Here is a 23899-nt window from a genome sequence, read left to right as displayed (position 1 = left end):
TTGTAAAGCTCACAAGTTGTTTCCCAAGGCTTCCTGTGTCATGATTCTACAATTTAAGACGAAATATCTCACCCCCTCCTCCACCCCTGGCTCATCTCACTAGTTACTTTTAGCACAAAAGGGTTTCCTTGATGAATTATCATCATGATGGCATCTGGGAAAGCCCAGATGTTTCTGCTAAATTCTAAGATTATTCAATTGAATGGTCATGACTGTCACATGCCTCAGTCCTCCCTTCCAGTTCCCTCCCTCCCACTTCCTTCCCTCTTGCATACAAAGATTTATTATGTCTAACTCTAATGTTGAGATTTCTACAAGTTTAGGTTTATACACTTGGCAGACTCAGTACTAGTTTGTAGATATTAACCAAGGATAATAAGTACTATAAAATGAGTGTACCTGAGAAACTGAGTCGGTTTTTTGTCAGAAACAAACACTAGCAGGACTATTACAATGCATAATCTTTTTACTTGTTAAAATTAGCCAGCCTAAGACTGGAAATAACGTCTACCTTAATAACTAAAATGGATTTAATGGCGATGTGGCAGTAAGCAGTGATTTACAGATGAAAGCTACCAACTACTTAGTGGATGATCTTGGGAAATTCATCCTCTTGTCTAAGTATACTCAGTTACAAATGAAACTAAATAACTAGCTTCACAAAGATCACAGGTGCCAGGAGAAGAACTTTTGCCTGCTTTGCACACCATTACACACCTGCTTATAACAGTACCTACCAAATACCAGACTTCCAACGGATACTTGTTGGCATAGAGATGTAACTCTAAAGCACTCTGTATTTTTGCAGTGGTATATTTCCACCCTCCTGTTTCACTTCAACCATGAAAACCCCCAAGTTCTAGAAACCAAGTTATGCCCTAACAAGCATGTCATTCTAACACAAGCTTTATTCATTTGTACGTAACAGATTCAATCATTCAGCATGTACAAGGCATCTACTATATGGTAGCCACTATGGACGGATATGAAGAGAGAACAAAGCAATAGACAAGAAACAGTCAATTACAGGTGTTTAAGAAATTCCTAAGTCCTCGACACACAGATACATAACTATTTTCTCTATCAAATTGGTGACTTGTGAACTTCACATTCATTCATTTATTTTTAGCAAATAGGGCTTTCCTGGGTAGAACAAGGAACTAGAGGATTACTGGGGCCTAGAAAAGAGCCTCCAGTTTAGGATGTGATTCCAATTACAGGAGGCAGTTAAGGAGGTGGAGAGCAGGTGGAATGAAGTCAGAACGCCCACAGTGAATCCTAGACCCACCACTTAGAAGCTGAGTGACCTTGGCAAGCTTCTTGCTCCTGTGCCTGTTTCCTTACTGACAAAATGCAGATACTCATATTAACTATTTCAGAGTTGGATAAAGTAGTGTAAGTTACACGCTCAGCCTCGCACTGGGCACAAAGTAAGCAGTCAGTAAAGGCAGCCACTCTCATATTAGAAGTGATTCTGCCTTCAGGAATTCTGGAAGAAAAACAAAAACCCTACCATTACATGAAATGAAAGTCGGTAAGGGTGAATGTTCATGGGACTAAGGGAGAGGAAAGTAAAAAGCTGATCTGAGCAAAGGGTATGCTGGGGCATCCCTTGGGCCCCGAGGAAGGAAGAGGAGAGAGAAGTGAGAATTTTACTAAGCATTCACACCAGGTGACCAGATTTCCTAAGTTCACAGAAAAGGCAGGGGAAGCAGATAAATGTCTGTGGAGAGCCCCTAAACAGATTTTAAAGTCAGAGGAACCGTACTCTAAAAGGCAACATGCTGAAACAACTGCTTTCTACATGCCTCTTGCTGTCAGTGTGCCAGTCTCTCCTTTTCTTATGGATTATGAGGTTTCAAACTTTCCCCGCTCCGCTCCCTCTCCATGCCACTCCCTCTGACACATGCTGAGTATCGTGTCCATTTCACACAGAGCAAGTCTAGAACCAGACAGTCACTAAGATGGGCTCTGCAAAGAAGAATACTATCTCGGCCTGCAGCCCTGACAGATTTTAGGAAGGCTATGAACTTTTCAGTTATACAATCACAGGACCATATTAATATGTACGTCTCAAGTACCACTGTTTTGTAACTCAAAAGGCATTTCTTTTCACATAATTTCATACCAATTCTTTAATGCTTATGGTGCACTACTGACTTACCAAAATAAAATTTCAAGCTCATACTTGAGCCACTTTGCACTCCAGGAAGACATCATAATTAATGTTAATAAAGTTTGCATGGAAATATAACAGTTGTGATGCTCTGCAAAATTCATTAAAATGAGATTCTACTTTGATTTATGTTGGCTACAGGTTATTTATTGTGCAATGATGGAGAAGCTGCATATCTTTTAGGCAACTCTTTTAATTATTTAAGAATTTTCAAAAATATTAGCCAACAAGGAAATGTCATTATTTCATCCAGTTAATTCTGCTACACTCTCATCATCATCCACCTAGACGTTTTGCTACCTATAACTGACACTAGAAAAATACATTCTCTTAGCTTTCTGATAAAATTCTACCTCTGTAACACATAAGTTTCTGCTAAAAGTCAAACAGAAAGGGAAAGATGAAAGGCAAAGCACAATCAGGTGAATACGTTTTGAGGCCAATCCTACTCTTCTAGTCTGAAAAGCTGCTTTCTTTGCCACCTTTCCTCTGCTCTCTCTCCCATCCAGCAACTTTTTTTTACTGCCCTCTACTCAGACTGGTTTCTTTAAGGTCTTGGTGAGGAAGTATACAATGATTAAGTGCATGAGCTTTGTGGGGAGGGTGTAGCTCAGTGGTAGAGCACATGCTTAACATGCGTGAGGTCCTGGGTTCAATCCCCAGTACCTCCATTGAAAAAAAAATAATAATTAAGAAAAACAAACCTAATTACTTCCTCTACAAAAAAAAAAACAAAACAAAAAACAAAACATGAGCTCTGGAGTCAGACTATTCAAGAATATGAATTCATTCTCCTTCAGTTAAAAAAATAGATACAAATATTGAATCATTATGTTGTATACCTGAAACTAATATGTCAATTACATCTCAATAAAAACAAAACCACTTCTGGGGATAGAGCCAGAAATCTGTGTTAACAAGACCTCCAGGTAAGTCTGATGCATGCTAAAGTTTGAGATAAGGCTTTTTCTAACACCAAAAAAGTTGTATCCCAGTATATGCTCTTCTAAATCCAAGGTTATGCTATCAGAATTTTTTATTTTATAATAGTTTAAATAAGTCATTTAGAGACTGAATCAAATACTCTGATGAAAAACATATGTTGCCCCCATCTACCTATATGAATTCTATAGGGACTACTCCTCCCCATTTTTTTTTCCAGCTTTCATTATTAAGTCAGTAATTTTATGTATTGGCGCTCCTATCTATTGGAAATTCTAAGAAATACCTCTTATAACTATAACCCCCTCAGACTGGTAAGTACTGATACATGTGAAGTTTCCGCCTCTCCAGTTGGCACATAAAAATATTCTATAAATCGTAGCCACTAGTTACCATTACTATCTTACTAGTCACATTCTTTATTCATAATTGTTTGAGTTACAGAACTACAGGATAACTTTTGTTACCCAATGAAGAGCCTTTCAGGATCTTCTAGTATCCAGAATGAAGCTAAGATCAGAACCAAGAAAAAAAAAGAAACTCTGTCTAGAAAGAATAAACCTGTGGTTATCAAGAGGGGAGGAGCCAAAACAAAGTCAAAGATTCAAAGATTACACCTGATATTTTAAAATTATTGCTCTGTCAATTGGAAGCATCATCTGACTTTTTGATAATGCCAGGACAGAACAGTAGGTAAAACAAAAGAAAGGAGGCAGAAGGGAAGGGAGAAATGGACTGGAAAGACAAACTGGGACAGTTTAGGCAGCAGTGGTGATAAAACAAAATCCGGGAGGCAAGCAGCAGACAGCTCGTCTGGTCATGAGGAAGGAAAAGGGGGCATGACCCAGCTCCCAGTATCTTAGAGGCTCGGGATGTCCCAGTCATTTCAGCTGTGTGTGGAAAGGACCCACCTGCATTTAGACACTCTAAAGGTGCCTGGTAGTCACTAGTCTACAATTACGCACCAAAGAGGCTTACATTTCTGAGGGTTTCCCCCCTTTTTTACAGACACTTATATCTGCCACTTGACAAAACGACATTTAATGGATCAGAAAGTGGCTCTGCGTTCTGAACACAGTTGGATAAGAGCTGGAGGCTAATAGATTTGTGAATCATAGTATTGTAAATGGAGGCACTGCTCTACATTAATTATACCAAAAAGCTGACTTTTAAAAAGTCACAAATCAATCTAAAACCTACTAGAATGAGGTAAATGCTCAAAACTTTTAGATTTTGATGGTTCGACCCTTCCCCAGCATACCTCAGTTTTGGGCAGGTGCCTCTATATTTACAAAACAGAAAAAAGTACTTTTGTCTTTTCAAAGTTTAAAAAGCATACAGCAGATGAACTGATTAATGTGTATTCAACCCTTGACCACGTATAATGTCTTCTAGACTACTATTAAACAATAAAAAAGAGAGAGACATGATAATAGAAATATCCATGAAAAGTAAACTAAAATCAATGAATAAATATATACACACACACATTGTATATATGCACACATACATACATAATATATGCATATTTTTATATTGTATGTGTGTGTATAAAACTGTGAATATAAAATTAATTTTCTCCCCTTAAATATGCATTCCTGGGTTTATATGTAAATGAGAAAGCTCCTTCCCCACATCATGGATTCTTAAAGTGCTTCTGTGAGAAAAAGTGGAATGCTTCTAGAAGCCCAATTCCCTGCACTTTTCAGGGCTCAATCAAGGCATTCACTGTTAGGTAGACTCAACTTTGAAGTGGGTAGTCATAGTAATGCTGCCAGTCCTTCCCAAGGCTTTTTTTGTTTGTTTGTTTTTGTTTTTCTATTCCTTTCCTAGCCCTCCTCCCATCTCTAAACAGCACATACAAATACAGAAAGCTGCTTCTTTGTGAGTTGGATTTTTTTTTTTTTGTACACTGCTGTAATTGAGAGAGAAAAGACAAGGGCAGAGATATGGGCTATCTACATGGCATTGCCTTAAACATAAATGTGTGCTGTAGTTCTGGGAGTTCGAAGAGGAAAAGAACTGTCAACAGAAGCTGATAACCATGCAAATGGCAGGGGTGCCTGTTCACTCCAACACCAAGAAGAAGCCATCTCTTGTCCATCCCATCCACCCACAAGACAACTTCTAAAGTTAGGATGAAAAAGGAAGGCATTTAAAGTGTTACCGAGCAAGAGCTGGTGTGCCCTAGGCACAGAAAGCCTAACTCTGATAGCAGGTGTTTGCAACAAAGTAAGGGTTTTTCTGCAGGGTTCTAAGCAAGTAGAATGGGCAGTTCATGCTCAAAAGACCTGAACTCTTGTATGGCTTTCAGGTATGGGTTTCTAAAGACAGTGCGAGGGGAGAGGTTCGTAGGATGTGATCAGCTTGTGGATCGTCTTCTGATTGGTTGGTTGGTGGTGAGGTAACAGTGACATTTCAGGAATTTCAACCTTGTGGTTCCAACCAGTCTGGGGTCTACATGCTTGTGGTCAGCGCATAGTTGCCATCCTCCACCTGGATGAGGGTCTTAGTTTCCATAGAAAAACTCAAAGATATGCATCAGATTGTTATCTACATCCCTTCAGGAGGAACCAGGAGTCCTGTGACTCTACTGTCCTAATCGTTAACTGCTGGAGTCTGCTCTTTGGAACTCAGGTAAGGCCTACGAGACTGAAGCCTTTTCTTTTTTCCTCACAAACAAGAAACAGGGGTCATGGAGGGGCTTTTGTACCTGGGAAGGCCCCACAGGTCCTGTTTGGTTTCAGTTCCCCACTTTGGTATGGGACAAGGAAGGGAATAAAGTTTGGATAGAGGGGTTAGTCATAACCTTGGAAGAGAAACATGGGTTTAGGGGGACTCAATTTCAAAAGTACTGGACCATGGCATGCAAGTAGCTGGTGAGAAACTGGAATGGAAGGTGATACACCAAGGAGGAAAAGGCCCCATGAAATATGAACATATACATCTCTGCGAATGCACGGAAAGTTCTAGGAGAAAACTCACCAAACTCAAAAGTGGTATTCTCTGATAATAAACTCTGCTGGGGAGGGGTGGGGGAGGGGAGAGTTTGGAGGCCCACGAAGAGGAAAGTTCACTTTGTGCTCAATGTACTTTTCTACTATAAAACATCTAACCAATGACCAACAGATCCTTGTGTTACTTGTAATTTTTATAAATCAATTTTTAAAAAGGCATGGTAAAATTTATGAGATTTAAAAGCTAGAAGCATAAAAATTAAGCAGATTATCAGCACTAAAAGACTCAGAAAGTGACATAATCTAGTCAGAAACCTTTCATATTGCATTTAAGTATGCTGAATATTTTACGAACATTAGATCCTGAAAGATTTTACACTGAAACCTTACATGTCATGAACTCTGAAAATTTAGGGTACCTCTTGTGCACACGTTTTTGCTATTATTCATCAGAGTCATTTAAAACAAAGCTTCTGAACTCAAATGTAAAGGCTAATTTTTAAAATCTCTGAGTGCGGTCAAGATTTCTAAAACAAAAAGATAACACTGCCTTAATATACAGTCTGTCAAAATTATTATCTGTTATATACTTTGGGCAAATATATTAGCGAGAGTTAAAAATTGGGTGTTGAGGAGGCAAATATTCTTTGGGTATGGAGGCTGCATCAAGCAGTGCTCTGGTAATTTAAATAAGTAGTGCTCTGGTAATTGAAATAAGACTTTTTAAAACGGTTTGGTCTTAGGTTGTTCAAGTGAGTCGTCGGGAGACCCTGAGTTCTGATATTCAGGTCCATCACAGAAAGCAATATTGCACTGACTGTGTAGAGCATTGACAGGAAGTATTTTTATTAATATCCAGAGTATTCCTTTTTTCTTTCTTTTTTTAAGGGTTCTTTCTTTTTTCTTTTTAATTTAATTTAATTTAATTTTTTTTTTGGTGTTGGGGAGGTAGTTAGGTTTACTTATTTATTTTTAGAGGAGGTACTGGAGATTGAACCCAGGACCTTGTGTGTGCCAAGCATGTGCTCTACCTCTTGAGCTATACCTTCCCTCCTCAGAGTATTCCTTTTTTCAAGTATGTATATTCCGAAGTACATTAAAAATAACTGGTACAAACAAAAATAGTACAAAACAAGAACTACTTTAAGTCAAGTATCAGTGATCTTTTACTAATATGAAATGTCCCCAGTGACTGGTCTTTAAAAACAGTGGAAGTGGGACACATACACTTTCCCAGTAATTTTTCTGAGCACTTTCACACCAGTAAGCCTTTAATTTCAGAAATTAAAGGCCAGTAGGGGACTATTCAAACTTTATGTGCTAACAAATCATGCCACATATCTGCTACGATTGCAAAGTAGAGATCAAGGGATCACAATTACGAAACTCTAGCTTTAAGTCTTCCATTGATGATCTCCATCATGCTAAGGCCCAAATTTTCTGACAACATTAAAAAAATAAATAAATAAAGCCAATCCTTAATAAGAAGGACTCAAAGTGAAGTTCAGATAATTCCCACAACTGATACTGGCTAAAACTTGAAAAATTCTTCTGCATCACACCTTGTACCACAACTGTTACAGAGTTATAAACAATTGAGAGGAAGGTCTTCTTCATTCTATAGTGACTGGTTGATAAGCAAATTACTCAAAAATAGAAAATTTTAGGAAGGAAAAGAGATGCTGTACTTAAAGAACAAAGTACAAAGCAGATTCCTTACAAAATGAAGTAGTGTTGAGACTATTACCTTTACTCTCTCTGCTTATAAAAAGACTAATTTCTGACATGATCAGATACTCGTATCTAGAGATTAGTGGATTACTCTAACACACAAACTATGATTTTACTAAGACTCTTAGTCGGTGGTCAATGTTGGCTCCCATTCTAGGTAAGTAATAAAAAGAAGTCAACAAAGGACTCCCTCCAGCTGAATCCAATGGACCCTAACCTAGGGAGGACCATCCAATCAAGTTTTTGGTCGTCTGGCTTTCACTTAAACAGCATGGGCTCGGTAGGCAAAGAATCTGGGTCAACTTCATTCCTTCTATTACATTGTTATTTAGGACAAATCACTTAATCACATTGATCCTCAACTTCCTCATCTGAAAAAGTGGCATAATTGGCTCACAGAGATGTGAGGATTAACTATGATAATCACAGGGCATGCACACAGGAAATAGTCAACTAATGCTAATCTTTTCCCAAGGGATAGATCAGACGCAGAAAAGAAAAAGTCCGGGTTTCTTGGCAGTGCAGACCAGTTAAAAGATTTGCTTGGGTACTAAAAAAGAAATCTCTAGCTCTATCTCAGAGACTGAGAGAGACAGAGACAGAATGATTCCCTCTTCACCTTACGCAAGTTTCTCCCCCTTTTCAGAACTCATACAGCAAAGTATTCGGCATTTTTATCACGCCTTACATCTTCAGTCACATCTTCATATTCTAAGACCTTGTCTTTCTTAACCAGACTTAACAAGAGTCTTACACATATTGCCTGCTCTAGGGCCCGCTCGCTATCAATAGACATTTGCTGACTGATACAGCACAAAGTGGGGTCCGCTGCATTCAGATGGCTCTGGTGACAGTGGCTTTAAAAGGTGAAGGCCTCTTCCTGTCAAACGATAACATCCCGGTAAGTGCCCTCCCAAAGCCACACTTTCCCTTCTCGTCATCTCGCGCACTATTCCTGATTTCTTCCCATTCTGGGGGACGGATCTGTAATATTTACGGGTGCGGAGTGAACGCTCGTAAAAAATTTAGTGGTCCAACTAGGGCCACGCGGGCGGCGGCGCGGCAGCAGCCACACCTACTCGGCGGCCGCGGCGCTCTGTGCCCGCAGAAGGCGGCGCCGCCCCCTCCTCGACTCCTCCGGGGAAGCCTCCCAGCAGAGACCCAGGGCTGGGACCCGGCGAGCACGTGGGAGGCTAGCGAGATCCAGCGCCTGGGCAGGGAGGGGAGGCTGGGCAGGAGCCTGCGGCCTCGGGAGACTCGAAGGTAAATAATCCGGCACCCAGACAGCGGCCGCCCCCCTGCGTGCCCCCGGACGGGAGCGTACCAAGAAGCCACCCCCAACGCCCCTACCTCCTAGCCGGCCCGGCGTCCGGCTCGGCTCCGGGGACCCAGCAGGAGGCGGAGCTCCGGGCCGGCCCTTCCCAGCCGAGGCCCCCCTTCCCCTCCCCGCTGGCGTCCCCCTTCCCGGCCGCCACTCACGGTGTTTGCCGCCACCGCCACCGGCACCGCCGCCACCGCTCGGGTAGCTCAGGAGCAGGAAGGGCAGCGGGGAGCCCGGCGACGGCGGGGTCCTCCAGGAGCGCTGTTGCTGCTGCGGCGGCGGGCGCGCTACGAAGCCGGCGCCTCCATCGCCCGGGTAGAGCAGGAAGAAGGGGGCGGCCACCGGCGAGCCCGGCTCCGATTGCCCCGCGGGGGAGGCCAGCGGCGGCCCCGCCTCGTCCTCTCGGTCCGCGCCCTGGGTTGGAGTGCGGCGCGGCTCCTCCAGTCGCTGCTTCCCGCCCCTCCCCGGCTCCTCGCTGCAACTTTCCGCGCCGGCGGTGGGCGGCGGCGAGGTCTCAGCCATGCTCGCTCCTTCCTTCGCCGCCGCCTCGGACTCGCGCTCAGGCCTGGGCGGAGGGAGCAGAGGGTCACGGCGGGGAGCCGCCGCCCCGTCCCGTCCGCGCCGCCACCTTTCTCCTTGGCTGCGGGCCGGTCTGGGCTCCGTCGCTCCGTCTACAGCCCGCCCCGCCGGGTCCGAGCCAGCTGGAGGGACGGCCCCGCCCGACGGCGCGGTCTCCCTACCGGCCGTCTCCTCCCGCCGGCCCCTCCCGCCCCGGCCCGCAGCCTGCGGCGCGGCTCCCCTAGGGGGCGACCTCCTCCTCTTCCCACTTCCCACCTTCCGCCTCGCTCCGGCATCGCTGAGCTCCCTGCCCACCCGGGAAAGGAGACGGCGCCCAGGGCCTCGTCCTTCCCCGTCCCTGGCCCGGCCCGACCCTCCCGAGCGGTCAGGTGTGTTTGCCACCCACTCCGCCCCCCCGTGCTTGAACGGTGGGAGACCTGGCCAAACATCCAGGGGCGCTTTTGTGTGTAACCGCCTAACTTCATCGGTGGCACAAAGATCTGGGTTGAAGAGGCGAAAGCTAATTTTAAACAGGAGCCTGCCCTCCCCCAACCCCGTATTAAACGATACCATTTGTCTTGCACACGCTATAATTTTGACCGTTGATTCACGGTTGTGATTTATGAGCTTTTTATGTGAGAAACCAGAGGTGGGTGTCTTCCTTTCCCCACTTCTTTTGTTCCCTGTCATATGCGCTGTGTAGAAATGTATGTGCTTTGACTTTAACTCCCTGGTTTTCCGGTGTTCCGGGTGCGCATGAATGCGTTTTAAACCAAACAGCTTAGAATTTATGTGACAAGCGTCTATTACAGGGCGACAGTTTTCACTTTCATAGTGCCTGTGTCTCCCTAGTAATTGGCCAGTGGTGCTTTATTTTGAATATTTGAATCAGTGATTACTGATCCAGTTATTCCCGTAAGTAAACATTTGCTTCTTTAATAAAGACAATTTCCAGTTACTATCGTTATTCTTTGAGCTGGACTCCATGAACGTGCCCCGTATTTCCCAGCTGATTAGCTTTGTGTTCGGGTTGCAAAAATGCTGGCATAGAATCCATATTGACTCATAATTAAAAATCACTGTTGTGTAACATTTTGTCCACCTGATTTTCCCTCTTTATCTGGTCTGTCTTTGCTTCTGTGAGGAAGTTATGCCTCTCTGAAAGGAAAAGTAAGCCTTTTCATTGTTATTCTCTGAAAAATCACCTTGAAATTATAAGAAATTACCATGAGACTTCTAATACTATCTTCCACCAACTCTTTTAAACAAAAATATATTTTAAAAGGAGGTGTTGACGAAGAGGCTAACTTCAAGCAATCAGAAAATTTCTTAGTTTTTCTGTTTTGGGCATTTCAGTGACCTGTTGATCACAGTGCTACTACTTGCTTAAGTAAGTTGTCTTCTTAGCTTGGATTCTTGTTCTGGCATAGGTGAAAACAATTATTATTAGTTATGTTTTATCTTTTTAGTAAAACAGCATGTAACTTACAAAAATAAAAACAAACTCAGTTTTGAGGAGGAAAAAAGATTTTTTACCATATCTTTAACATTTTGGAAGTTTGTTGGTTCTTTTCATTTCATTCTTGGTGAGGGTGAGAATCTTGATAAAAAACATAATTGCCTTTGAGGAATTACAAACTGTATAATACCTTGAAGAGAAAAACTAAAAGATTCCAGATGTATTATATAGTTTTATACCCATCTTTAACTGGATCCTTTACCTTGTTTTTGCATGCAGAAATTTGTGGCACTGTGTTCTTGTCAGGTTCCTTCACACAGTTGTTTTGCAATTTTTCAGTAAAGAATTTGACAAGAATATACTTTTACCCCACTGTAGGCAGAAGAAAAAAGAGCAGACTCCTCACAAATCACTCTTGAGAAAGGCCAATAATTACCCAAGGGAGTCACCACGCTAACAAATTATGAAATGCTATCTAGTCTAAATCACTAGCTTTTTGTTTTCTGGTTAGCCAGAATACTTATAGTTATTGATATGCTGTGGAATCTTGCAGCATATTGTTTTTATTTTATTTTATTTTTTTAGTTTGAAATCTGTTTCATTGTCTTAAATTTTATTTTGTTTTTATTGAAATATGGTCAGTTTATAATGTGTTCATTTCTGGTGTACAGCATAGTGGTTTATTGGGTTTTCTGGGGCCTCTTTTAAAAACAGTTCTATTTATGTTCTCTGTCATTAATTAAGTGGCAGTGTAATGAATATAAAAAAATCAACTGAAATATAAATCCTTTAAAGTTCACAGGCAAGGCTATTTATGAACATTTTCCTTAAAGGTGGATGGTATTCCAAGTTCCTAGTTTCTTATGCTTTTAGCTTTTGGATCAATAATATAATCATAGCTCTACATAAGTTTTAGTGACATAAAGGGCTGATTCAGCTGCTACACATGTTTAAGGAAGCTAAGATTATAAAAACAAGCCTAAACACGTTGCTTCTTTTTGCAAATGCTTCTTCCTAATACTATTTTAAAGTGACACAATCCAAGCCATTGTACGAATTAACGTCTATTAACTTTTCTCTAATAAAAGGAAAATAAAGCAAGAGATGTTTTCAGCTTAATCTGCACTTTATTTTTGTTATCTATGTTTGGTTTTTTGAAACCCTTTGATTATCTTAAGGATGGACACTTAGAATATATTAAAACTTTTTAGAGATCAATGTCATAGATGTACTTTTACCATAAGATTCTTAGAGCTGTGATCAGAGAAAAGATGCTACTTGGGAAGGATTGATATTCTTTTTCAGATTTCAGTCTTAAATTTGTTGAGACTTATTTTGTGGCCTAACATATGATCTGTCCTGGAGAATGTTCTATGTGCACTTGAATGTGTATTCTGTTCTTTTGGTGTGGAATGTTCTGTATATAGTTATTAAGTTTGCTTGGTGTAATGTGTCATTTAAGGCCAGTGTTTCCTTATTAATTTTCTGTCTAGATGATCTGTCCATTGGTGAAATTTGGGTGTTAAAGTCCCCAACTATTATTGTATTACTATCAATTTCTCCCTCTATGTCTGTTAATATTTGGTTTCTATATTTAGGTGCTCTTATGTTGGGTGCATATATATATTTACAATTGTTACATATTCTTGTTGGATTGGTCCCTTTATCATTACATAATGCCCTTCTTTGTCTCTTGTCTGATACAAGTATTACTACGCCAGTTTTCTTTTTGTTTTCCATTTAAATGGAATTCCTTTCCCATCCCCTCACTTTCAGTCTGTGTGTGAGACATTTCCTTTCATAATTTTCATATTTCTAAGTAGTAGCCTTTTTGTTGAAAATCCCTTTAACATTTCTTATAAAGCTGGTTTAGTGGTGCTGAAGTCTTTTAGCTATTCCTTGTCTGTTAAACTCTATCTCTCCAAATCTGAATGATAATTTTCTAGGTAGAATATTCTTGGTTGTAGGTTTTTTCTTTTATCACTTTGAATATATTGTGTCACTCTCATCTGGCTTGCACAGTTTTTATTGAAAAGTCAGCTTATATCCCTGTAGGGGTTCCCTTGCATTTAGCAGTATAATTAGTTACTTTTCTCTTGCTGTTTTTAAGATTCTCTCTTCATCTTTAATTTTTGCCATTTTAATTTTAATGTGCCTTGGTGTGGAACTCTTTGGGTTCCTCTTGTTTGGGAATCTGTGCTTCCTGGACCTATGTCTGTTTATCTTCCCAGGCTAGAGTAGTTTTCAGCTATTATTTCTTCAAATAATTTCTCTGCCCCTTTCTCTCTCTCTTATCCTACTGGGTCCCCTACAATGCAAATATTAGTATACTTGATATTGTCCCAGAGGCCTCTTAAACTATCCTCATTTTTAAAAATTCTTTTTTCTTTTCAGCTTGGCTGATTTCTACTACTCTGTCTTCCTGATTGCTAATCTCTTCCTCTGTATCATGTAACCTACTGTTGATTCTTTTCAGTGTATTTTTTATTTCACTTATTGTATTTTTTAGCTCTGTTTGGTTCCTCTTCATAATTTCTAACTTGAAATTCTGTGTTTATCCATTCTTCTCCCCAGTTTGGTGAGCATCTATATGGTCATTACCTTGAACTCTTTATTGGGTTGATTGCTTATCTCTACTTTGTTTAACTCTTTTTCTGAGGTTATGGCTCTTAGTTTGGAACATATTCTTCTGTCTCCTCATTTGGCTTAATTCACTGTGTTTATTTCTATGTGTCAGTTTGATTGGTTACGTTTCCCGACCTTAGAGAAGTGGCCTTATGTAAGAGAAATCCTATGGAGCCAAGCAGTATGCTCCCTTCTGGTCCTCAGAGCCATATGTTCTAGGGCTGTGCCCTGTGTGGGCTCTGTGTACCCTTCATTTGTGGTGGGATGACTACTGTGGATGTGCTGGTTGGAGGGCCTGGCCTTCTGCCTAGTTGGCTGTGAGGCTGTGCTTCATGCTCTGGCTGCTATGGCCTACTGTAGGGTGGGGCTGGGTCCCTGGTGCTAATACACTAGAAGGAGGATTCCAAAGTGGAGCTTGATGGTACCAGTGTTATCATGGTTGAATGAACTCCCCAAAATGGCTACTGCCAATGTCTCCACCCCCAGGGGAAGACCCAGTTGCCTTCTGCCTCTCCAGGAGGCTCTCCAAGATCACTAAGTGGGTTTGACTCAGTCTCACTTCAAACTACTGCCTCTCTGCTGGGACTTGGAACATGTGAGATTTTTGCAGGTGCTCTTTAAGAGTGAAGTCTCGGTGGTAGCTTAGTGGTAGAGTGCATGCCTAGCATGCATGAGGTCCTGGATTCAATCTCCAGTACCTCCACTAAAATCAATTAATTAATTAATTAATTGATTAATTAACTCCACCTCCAAAAAAAAAAAAAAAAAGGGCAGGGAGGGGGGCGGTGAAGTCTCTGTTTCCTATAGCCCTCTGGCTTTCCTGAATATAAGCCCTGCTGGAAGACTTCCATGATTGTGATTTTCTCTTGTTTGTGGATCACTGACCCCTGGGGGTGTAATTCCTGACTCTACTCCATCTCCACCCATCTGCTGTCTCATTGTGGTTCCTTCTTTATGCCTTTAGTTGAAATCTTCTCTGCTAGTCTTCAGGTTGTTCTTTTAGGTTGCTGCTCTCTAAGTAGTTGTAATTTTGGTTTGTCTGTGGGAGGAGGTGAGTTCAGCATCTTCCTACTAGTACTATCTGGCCACCTCTCCTATGAGCACTACTCTTAGTGATTTTTCTGGTTGCTGTTGTTAGTGAAGGTACTGGGCATTGAACTCAGAACCTTGTGCATGTTAAGCATGCATTCTACCACTGAGCTATGCCGGATCCCTATAAGCTCTACTCTTAATACAATACTCTGATTAAAAGTACAATGCACTCTTAAGAAATGTAGTTACCTTAATCAACAAGATCAAACAATGGCAGTTTTCTTTGGGTGGTAGAAATATGGATGTATTTTTCCATTTTTCTAATTCTCTTTATATGCAAGTAGTCTATAATGAATGTTACTTTATTAATAGAAAATAAAAAATGTTGAGGGACCATTTCGATTAAGTTTGATAATTATATCTTTTTAATGAAGATCTACTAACAGCAAAGTTGTGTTCCATGTGTATACTGTGGAGAAGTAGAATTCAAGATGCCTACCCTAGAGGAGCTTATCATATTTTGTGCCTATTTAGAGTTGTAACATAATAGAATTTCTGAAACTACTTGGTTGGTTGTTTTTGCTGACCTTCCATGGCTTTGTCCATACTTTGTTCCAATTATCATGCTCTCTTTTAAAAATTCTCTTCTAAATTTCCCTCAGATCTGTCCCTGAATTTGTCCTCTCTACTTTAATTGAAATCTTCATCATTTTTGCCTATTATTGCAAAGGACTCCTCGCTGGTTTTCATATCCCTATTTTAAATTTATTCTAACTCCATTGTTCTACAGCAGCTAGACTGAGTACTTTTTTCTGAAAGTTGATCTAATTCTACCATACTGATTCTTAAAAACCTTGGTTGCCTTCTCCATGTCTGGGATACAATCTCAGCTCCTTAAACTTTTTCATGATCTAATCCCTCCCCACCTTTCCAGTATTATCTTTCTACCCTGTTGCCTCTGGATAAACTTTAACATGTTTGGCATTCCTCATATTACCACATCCACTCTTCCAAGATTCTACTCGAACAGATCTTCTTTGCCTTCCTTAGAGGTATGTGCCTCCTTTGAGGTCCCATAGCATCCTAACTAAAGAGTTAATTGCTCTGACTGTAAAGTTCCTATCTCTTCTACCAATGTGTCTACTCCCAAAGTTAAGATCTTTGTTTCTTCTTTTTACACAACAGATTTATTCCTCTAGTAGTTTTCAGGTCCTGTCTACCCCTACCCCGTGACTTCCTTTTTTTTTTTTAATTAAAAATCCTTTTCTTCTTTCTAAAATCCTATAAAATTCTTTGATTCTGTGGCCATCAGGGACCGTGAATAGAAGTGATTCAGAAAATTTGAAGTGAATATGAAGTTTAAAGAATAAACTTATCTGTTTGGCTGCAGTTTCCCTTTTGTGTATGTTCAAGCATGATATGATTAGAAATGTATGTCTAAAAGAGCTCACTTAATAAATATTAAAAAAAAAATTCTAGGTGCTAATCAAATTCTTTTGTCTTCTACTTACTTTGAATAATCCCCTCTCCTACCCATGGTAAGATGATCTCCTATTGTATTAACATCAGCCATATAAAGCAATGCTTAAGGGTAAAAAGAACAGTCCTCTAGTATAGTTTCCTATGAGGTAGGAGACTCCTGGCTTGTCTAGGAACCCACTGACGTGGTATGTTAAATGAGATTAGGCCTATGTATTATTGTTCTGGGAGGAAGGTCCAATGCTTTCAATAGATTTCTCAAGGGGCCATCCTAGAATTTTTGAAGTTTCATGGTAAGACTATATCTTGTTTCATTCTTGTAATTATAATAGAGGTACATGTTAATTTCACTTATTTGTCTATGTTATAATTGAATAGAAACCTAAAAAGCTGTGTGTCCAGAGCAGTGTTTCCCAAAGTGTGTTCTATAGACCATTTGAATCAGCATCCTCTGAGGTGTCTGTTAAAAATAGAGATCCCTGGGTCCACACCAGGCTAGCTAAACAAAAATCTGTGGAGGCTGGGCACAGGAATCTGCATTTTAAACTTAACAATTGATCCTTAGGAATTTAGGTTTAAGAACCACTATGATAAAACCAAGAAAACGAACTCCTTCAAGTAGAGTAAATTAGTTTTATTATTTTTAATGTATTAATAGTAACTAACACTAAGCACTTAGTACTTGCCAGCTGCTATTGTAAATGTATGTTATATGGTTTAAGTAAATTAAATGGCTATAACAATCATACATTATTTAATGTGAGGAAACTGGGACATAGGGAGGTTAAGTAGACCAAAGACACATAGTAAGTGGTGAATCTGGGATTTAAATTCAGTCTTGGCTCCAGAGGTCAAGCTCCTAATTGCTACCCTAAGCACTTCAGGCAGAACATTTTATTAGTTTTTTCCAGGTTTTTTGTTTTGTTTTAGAGTTTAAAAAATGTTGATTCTTAATATTTACTATTATGTAAAGCTTCACTTTGAAGCAAATATTTAAAAAATCAGTTTTTCTCCTCCACAAGTCAATAACTGAAAGAGTCAAGAAAACATTTTCTAGAATACATAGCTAAAGTAGCTACATTAAGTAACTTCAACATGAGATAATACACTTTAAGCAAAATTAAAAACTCGCATGTTGAACATTTGTTGATTTGGTTGGTGTTAAATTTTCTATACTGTTTCTGTGTTTAAACTTGTGATAGCAAAATACAAATGTTTTGAAATAATATCTAAAAGAATTTTTTACACTCTGATTTATTACCGGAAACATAATTTGGTTTGAAGGATTTGGAATTCTGGTTGACCCCTACATGATTTTTCTGGATCATGTACTAGTCAGACAGCGGTACATGTTTATCATTACATCCTGAGATGTAAATTATGCTGATTTTCACCTTTCCTGAATTATTTTGGTAATGTTAACTTATATTACTTTAACATATTAAAATCTTTTACTTTACACAACCAGTAAGGGAAAAATAAGCAACTCCACCCACTCCTCGGATATATCAAACATTTTCTTTGTCTCAGATATGTGAATGTAATTGTATACATTACCTAAGCTAGTTTTTTTTGGTGTTGTTTGTTTTGGGGGGGAAGTAATTAGGTTTACTTGTTATTATTTTTTTTAAATGGAAGTTCTGGGGATTGAACCCAGGTCCTCATGCATGCTAAGCACGCCTTCTTCCAATGAGTTATACCTTCCTCCCTAAGCTAGTTTTATCTTTAGGATCACAAAAAGTAATTTCCCAGTTTGCCAAAAGCTTTGACCATGAAGGCAGTTTTAGAGGCTTGATAAGCAAATAAATTTATTTCTATATAAAAATTAAAGGGATATGTTAACTCCTTTATAAATAAGAACATAGGTAAGAAACTATGGCGTAGAGAAATTGATTAGTCCAAAGCAAGTCAGCTGGCTAATAGCAGAGTAAGTTACTGGATCACTAATTTGATATTTTACTCTACTTTTAATATTTTGTATTTTCAATAGTTGCCCATAGCTTAACATGCTGACATAAAACTAATTGGTTGTTGCTTTGTATTGATGACTGATACCAGTAATCTACTTTATTGGAACTCTTATGCATGAGACTCTCCAGGGTTCACCAAGTGAATCTCTATGAAAAATGATCACATTGAATAGTTAACAATTTATTGTTTATGTTAGGACAGTACCCAGCACATCTCAGGGCTCTTTAAATGTTTGTTAAATAAATACAAAATTTGGAAGATGTAAACATTAAATCCAGTAACTTATGTTCCTTTAAAACATTTTTTCCATAAAATTTTATATACATGACAGGGATTTGACATAAAACATTAAACAACTGCTCACTTCATTTCCTTGTTTTTGTCCTGTCCCAGGTTTTCTATATCCCTTCATGTGCTTGCTCGCCCAATGCTTTCTCCTTGTTCCAAACTTAGAATACTAATTTCTCAAGCATTTTTACATATATGACTGCACTTTATTCTCTATGTTCCTGTAACAAATAGGAATCACCATACGACTAGCTATACTTTGTTGTGCATCTTCATGCTAGATGTGATCGTCACAACCTGTAGTAAGAGCCAACACTTACTAGGTGTTTGCTGTATAACAGGCATTGTTCCAAGTGCTTTATATGTATTAATTCACTTTATCTTCATAATAACTCTATGAAATAGGTACTACTACTACTATCCCCAGATGAAAAAATGAAGAAGAGAGATCAAGTAATGTGCCCAATATCACAAGTACTAAGTGATGGAAATGGGGCAGGGGGTAAAGTCTGCTGTTGAATTGGAAAAACTGAGTTTTCCACCTGTGTTTCTCCTTTACTGTCACACTGTTATACACACTCTAAACACTCTGACACCACATGTAATTTTTTCCTTCCCCCACAAAGCAGTTCTCTGCAACACAAGCTGGGTGTCCTGCAATTTAATTCAATTCTGACACTATCTACCTGGAGATGGCATCAGATCCCACAGGTTGAGCTTGGTTCCACAAGACTGCCCCTATCCCTTACCCCACTTCAGATGCCAATCAAAAGTCCAGGTGCTTTTGATTGGCATCTGTGCTTCTGACTTACCGACTATAAATCTGAGGGTGTCACAACTCCCTCCTTGGGTTTGATTAATTTGCTAGAGCAGCTCACAGAGCTCAAGGAACACTGACGTTTACAGTTTAGTAAAGGATATGATGTAGATGAACCGCCAGATAAAGAGGTACATACAGTGAAGCCTGGCAGATTCCCCAGCACAGGAGCTCATGTCCCCATGAAGTTGTGTGCATCACCATCCCAGTATGTAGATGTTTACGACCCTAGAAGCTCCTCAAACTCCATACTATTGGGATTTTGTGGAGACTTCTTCAGGTAGATATGACCAATTATTAACTCCACCTCCAGCCCCTCTCCTTTCTCTGGAGCATGGGGATCTGGGGCTGAAAATTACAAGCTTATAATCACGGCTTGGTCTTTCTGGCGACCAGCTCTCATCCAGGAGCCCACCCAGTCACCTCATTAAAACAAATGATGCTCCCAGTGCTCTTATCACTTAGGATTTTACAAGGGTTTTAGTTCTGTGCCAGAAACTGGGGGCAGAAATCAATATATATACTTTCCATTATCTTCAGTTCTTCACCATTGTTATATTAGCTCCCCAAGGTAGTTACAATAATAGTATCACATAAATGAAGAAAATGAGTCAGATATCAAGTAATTAACTCAAAATCACCCTAGTAAGTTACCTCTAATACCTGTACTTTTTCTACTATATCAGAGAAGGAAGTACAGGATAGGGGTCTTAAGCCAGAAAGGGTAGGCTGAAATCCTGGCTCTACCACTTGATACCTATATGACCTTGAGAAAGGTTCTTAACTTTGCCAGTTGTCTCATCTTTAAAATATGGATAATAATAGAACTTACTACATAAGAGTTGTGGGGAATAAGGAAATAACAAATAAAATGCTTAAAACAACAGTACCTTTCCATTCAATATAAGCTTTTATTTCCAGCCTACCTCTTTTAAGAAAACAAAAGAAAATAATTTGGCATGTGTGCTGCTCTGAGGCAGCAGCTGTAAATCAGAGATTAAAAGAATGAAGGCCGGTTTGGGTCCAAATCCCAAGCACGTGTTCTTTAGAAGGTTAGCCTCCTGGAATTTCAGCATCCTCGTCTGATAGAGAGAACAGTACCACTTTACAAAGTTAAGGCAAGTGTTTTAATAAATATTAACCACTGATCATCTCTGCACCTCTAGCAGCTAGCACGATGTTTAATGAATAAACAGTGACATAGTTAAGATGTCCTTTGTGATTTTCTTCACTAGTCCTCTCATTTCTTCCCTGGCATCATCCTATGTATTTTTAAGTTCACCCTTTCATCTTTTCCCTACTGTAAAGACCAAAGTAATTGTAAAGAAAAATGTAACTCATTACCACTTGAAGTTACCACTAACCTAGTGGTAATCACACCAAATTTTCAGCAGGTGGAATGTACAAATAGCACACTACAAGTCACCAGTACAGAAGGGGAAATGGAATTATTATCTTATTTACCACATTTAACGACTATCAAAAAATATTCACAATGTAATTAAGATGTATCTTTTTCTATTTTTAACCAAGTTCTTCTTCATTCCTAAGCTTTTACCACAATTAAGGGTACAAAATCCTGAAGTTAACATTCAACCCATTATTAACAAGTACTGCTCAAGAATTATACTTAAGTGAAATAATGTGTCAAAACTATTTTAAAAGCTATCTTACAAATAAGATAATTGCCAAAGATGCATTCTCTTCACTTTACATGAAAAATTATAAAAGTATTCCAAGTTTGATGGTTGCTCCACAACCAGCTGTGAAATTTCCCTAGGTTACTACTTGACAGAATATTGGAGAACTTTTCCCAAAACCATCTGTTTTCCCAAGCACATTCATATTGCTCCCAAAGTTCTTACTGCCCTGATTATAAATGAAAAGACAAATTAATTGAGGAATAACCCAAACAAATTCCCCTTTTGACAAGAATTTTTAAAATTTAAGATTAGGAATTAAATATTAATAGTAACTTCAGTGAAAAATAAAAATTTATTAATCTAAAATTTTGCCAAAAAAACCTTAAGCTAAGCAAATATTTTATTTAAGCTTAATGCTCTTTTTAACTCCTGCACGAATGCCAGATAGTTCACCACTATAACGTTGCTCTTCTCTACGAACTTCACGAACCTGGCCTCTTCTGCGAATTTTGGCTCTTCTGAACTTCTCCCGGTGTTTCACTCTGGGATTTCGATCAATCTTCTTTCTCCTGGGTGTAAGTCCCCTGTTTTTAGCAATCTGGTAAGTAATGGCTCTCTTTGCATTTGGATCTTCAAGAGCCTGTTCTTCAGTACTATTTTCTTCTTTCTTTCTCTTCAATTTTTGCCTGTCTTCTACTTCTTTATAGTATTTCAATGCAGCTTCTTCAAGAAAATCAGAATCATCAGAAAGGTCTGTAACAGCAGAGGCAGCAGCAGAAGTCTCTGAAACAGATTTTGGCTTGGTCTTCGTGGATTTTGCTTTTAGATTCAGTTCTTTCTTTCCTGCACCATCTTTAAGTGTGAGTAGATGACGAATCTCGGAGGAGAGCTTCTGATCCACAACTGACAGCTTGTTGATCAAATTTCTGTAGGTAACAAGCCTTTCTATGACAGGATGTCCATGTGCAGGGACTCTCTTAGCTTTCAGGATCAAATAAAAACTGATGTTGGAGCAGTAGTTCAAATAGAGGTTGTACTTGGTCCTCAGGTACTGGCTTCCTTTTCCGGGTGGAATGATCCTTTGTTCCACCAACCGGAGCAATGGCTCCAGCTCATCCTTCATCTCTGTCAACTTAACTTGAAGGTCATCTATCAGCTCCAAGAGCTCTGGTGATTCCTTCCGCAGCATTTTCAGCTTCTCTTTCACCGAAACTTTTGCCAAATCCTTCACGACTCGTGTCTCAGCCTCATTTACCTGAGGCACCGGTTTTGCAAAGGCCTCCACCCAGGTGACTCCAAAATCGTCCTCTTGCAGGTCTTGGGCTAGGCGCCGCTGAATGAGCTGTGCCTCCTCTTCCTCCTCTCTTTCCTCTTCCTCTACTTCTTGTTGACTCTGCCGGCCTCGGGACTTGGAACCATAGTCCGTGTCATAGTAAAGTTTTTTCCTATGACCCCACGACAAACTAGGATCCACCGAGGCCTCTGCCTCACTCTGCACAGAGCTCCCACCATCTTCATCGTCATCCTCCTCATCCCCCGTACTCTCTCCATCTTCGTCGTCCTCATCAGCAACATCTATGGCAAGCACCTCCTCCTCCTCATCGCCATCCTCCTCCTCGTCCCCACTCTCCACTTCGCTCCAGCCCTTAGTCAAGGCGGCCCGAGATCGGGCCTCATGGAAATCATCTACCTTATCCTGGTAGTAGCTGGAGTCCCCCGGTGAGGGTGGAGATTCTAAATCATTTTCGTCGGCCGGGCCGTGATCTGCCTTGTCTCTCGCAGCAGCCCACTTGGCCGCTCCGCGCCGCCGGGATCTCCCCACCATAGCTCGCGCGTTCTCAGCTTCTACACCGACGTCTGGCTTCTGGTCACCTCTGACCTCCACGCACCAGCCACGCGCTCCCGCAACGAGCTTCTGTTAACAGCCGCGCACTCTCCTACCACGCGCGTTTGCCGGCACTCCAGTTGGACGCAAGAGATTCCACTTCCTTCCGGTCCCCAGAATGCTCTCCGTGTAGCGTTCGAACCCCTACTTCCGGTTGGTCCTTCAGGCCGTTCCGTGCAGGAACAATAGGCATAGGAAGTTCAGTTCCCTGGAGCCCTTCAGAGAGACTTCTGTTCTTAATCTCGCGAGCCTGGGCGTGGCTCGGGGGACGGCTTCGTGAACGGCACGCGAAGTCGTCGGGACCGTGAGAGGGCGCTCTAGCTCTAGGCCCAGGAGAGGCCGGCCGGCTGTGTGGTGAGCTGCACTCCTTCTGTCCTGGGCGTCACCAACCGGAAGCTGACTGCTAGTGTATAAGCTTTCCTTGTTTACTGGAATTGTTTTGTCTTCTCCTGTAAGTCTGGCAGTTAATCAGGTTTTTGTTTCCGCAACGTCCAAGTATGACGTTTCTGGGCACCGGAGCCTGAGGCGGCGGCGGCGGCGGCGGGGCGAGAGCGCAGGCCCGGCCTCCGGGCGGGTGTCAGCCCCCCTCAGCTCCCTGCACTCAGGGCTCGGTTACTGCAGTGGGTATGTGTCCCTGAGGGTGTTGCTGAGGGCGACGGTGGAAATACTTTTTCCGAGGAACTCAACTGGGCGCAGCAGGCACCGCTCGCTATGTCTCTTTCTTGTAGTGGAAAGTGTTCCTTCTTTAAGATATTTTGGAGGTGACACATTTTATGTCTCAGGGGCGAACCCTTGGTGAACTCTCCAAACACTTAATAGGCACAAGGTGGCGTCTTAGGCTCTGGGAGAATAATGTGGGCGAAAGCAGACGCTGTTCCTGCCCTCGTGGAACTTGTCCAGCGGGGAACAAGCGTTGATCAAATAATCACTCAAAACGTGCCAGATTATAATTATAATGAGTACTGTGAACCCTTGTCCTGTATTACCCGGCCTTCAGCTGCTGAAAACACTCAAC

The 23899-nt window shown here is 40.8% G+C and overlaps 2 protein-coding genes and 1 non-coding gene across 14 annotated transcripts in view; 1 reads left to right on the top strand and 2 right to left on the bottom strand.

Moving 5' to 3' along the window:
• Positions 1 to 9956, bottom strand: part of RUFY3 (RUN and FYVE domain containing 3) — a 74923-nt gene extending 64967 nt beyond the window's left edge. For 4 of the 12 annotated variants that reach the window (XR_012499924.1, XR_012499930.1, XR_012499933.1 and 1 more), the window contains exon 1: positions 9286 to 9952. Coding sequence is in view for 6 of the 12 variants with exons in the window: in XM_074344530.1 (XP_074200631.1) it covers positions 9286 to 9649 (364 nt within the window). In the remaining 6 variants the exon portion in view is untranslated. Of the gene's footprint in view, positions 1 to 9156; positions 9192 to 9285 lie in introns of those variants that run through there. The other 8 variants (XR_012499931.1, XM_074344525.1, XM_074344531.1 and 5 more) reach the window with 6 other exon arrangements.
• TRNAV-AAC (transfer RNA valine (anticodon AAC)) lies at positions 2775 to 2847 on the top strand. Its single transcript has one exon. It is a non-coding gene; the product is annotated as a tRNA-Val (tRNA).
• An 8459-nt stretch (positions 9957 to 18415) lies between the features above and the next one.
• Positions 18416 to 23008, bottom strand: UTP3 (UTP3 small subunit processome component). Its single transcript, XM_010969376.3, has one exon. The coding sequence runs from the start codon at positions 22822 to 22824 to the stop codon at positions 21400 to 21402; it is 1425 nt and encodes a 474-aa protein (XP_010967678.1). The 5' UTR covers positions 22825 to 23008; the 3' UTR covers positions 18416 to 21399.
• Between the last annotated feature and the right edge of the window lie 891 nt (positions 23009 to 23899).

Source organism: Camelus bactrianus, chromosome 2, assembly GCF_048773025.1.
Source record: "Camelus bactrianus isolate YW-2024 breed Bactrian camel chromosome 2, ASM4877302v1, whole genome shotgun sequence".
NCBI lineage: Eukaryota > Metazoa > Chordata > Mammalia > Artiodactyla > Camelidae > Camelus > Camelus bactrianus.
The sequence above is the reverse complement of the archived record's forward strand: the minus strand, read 5'-3'. Positions and strand labels throughout refer to the sequence as shown.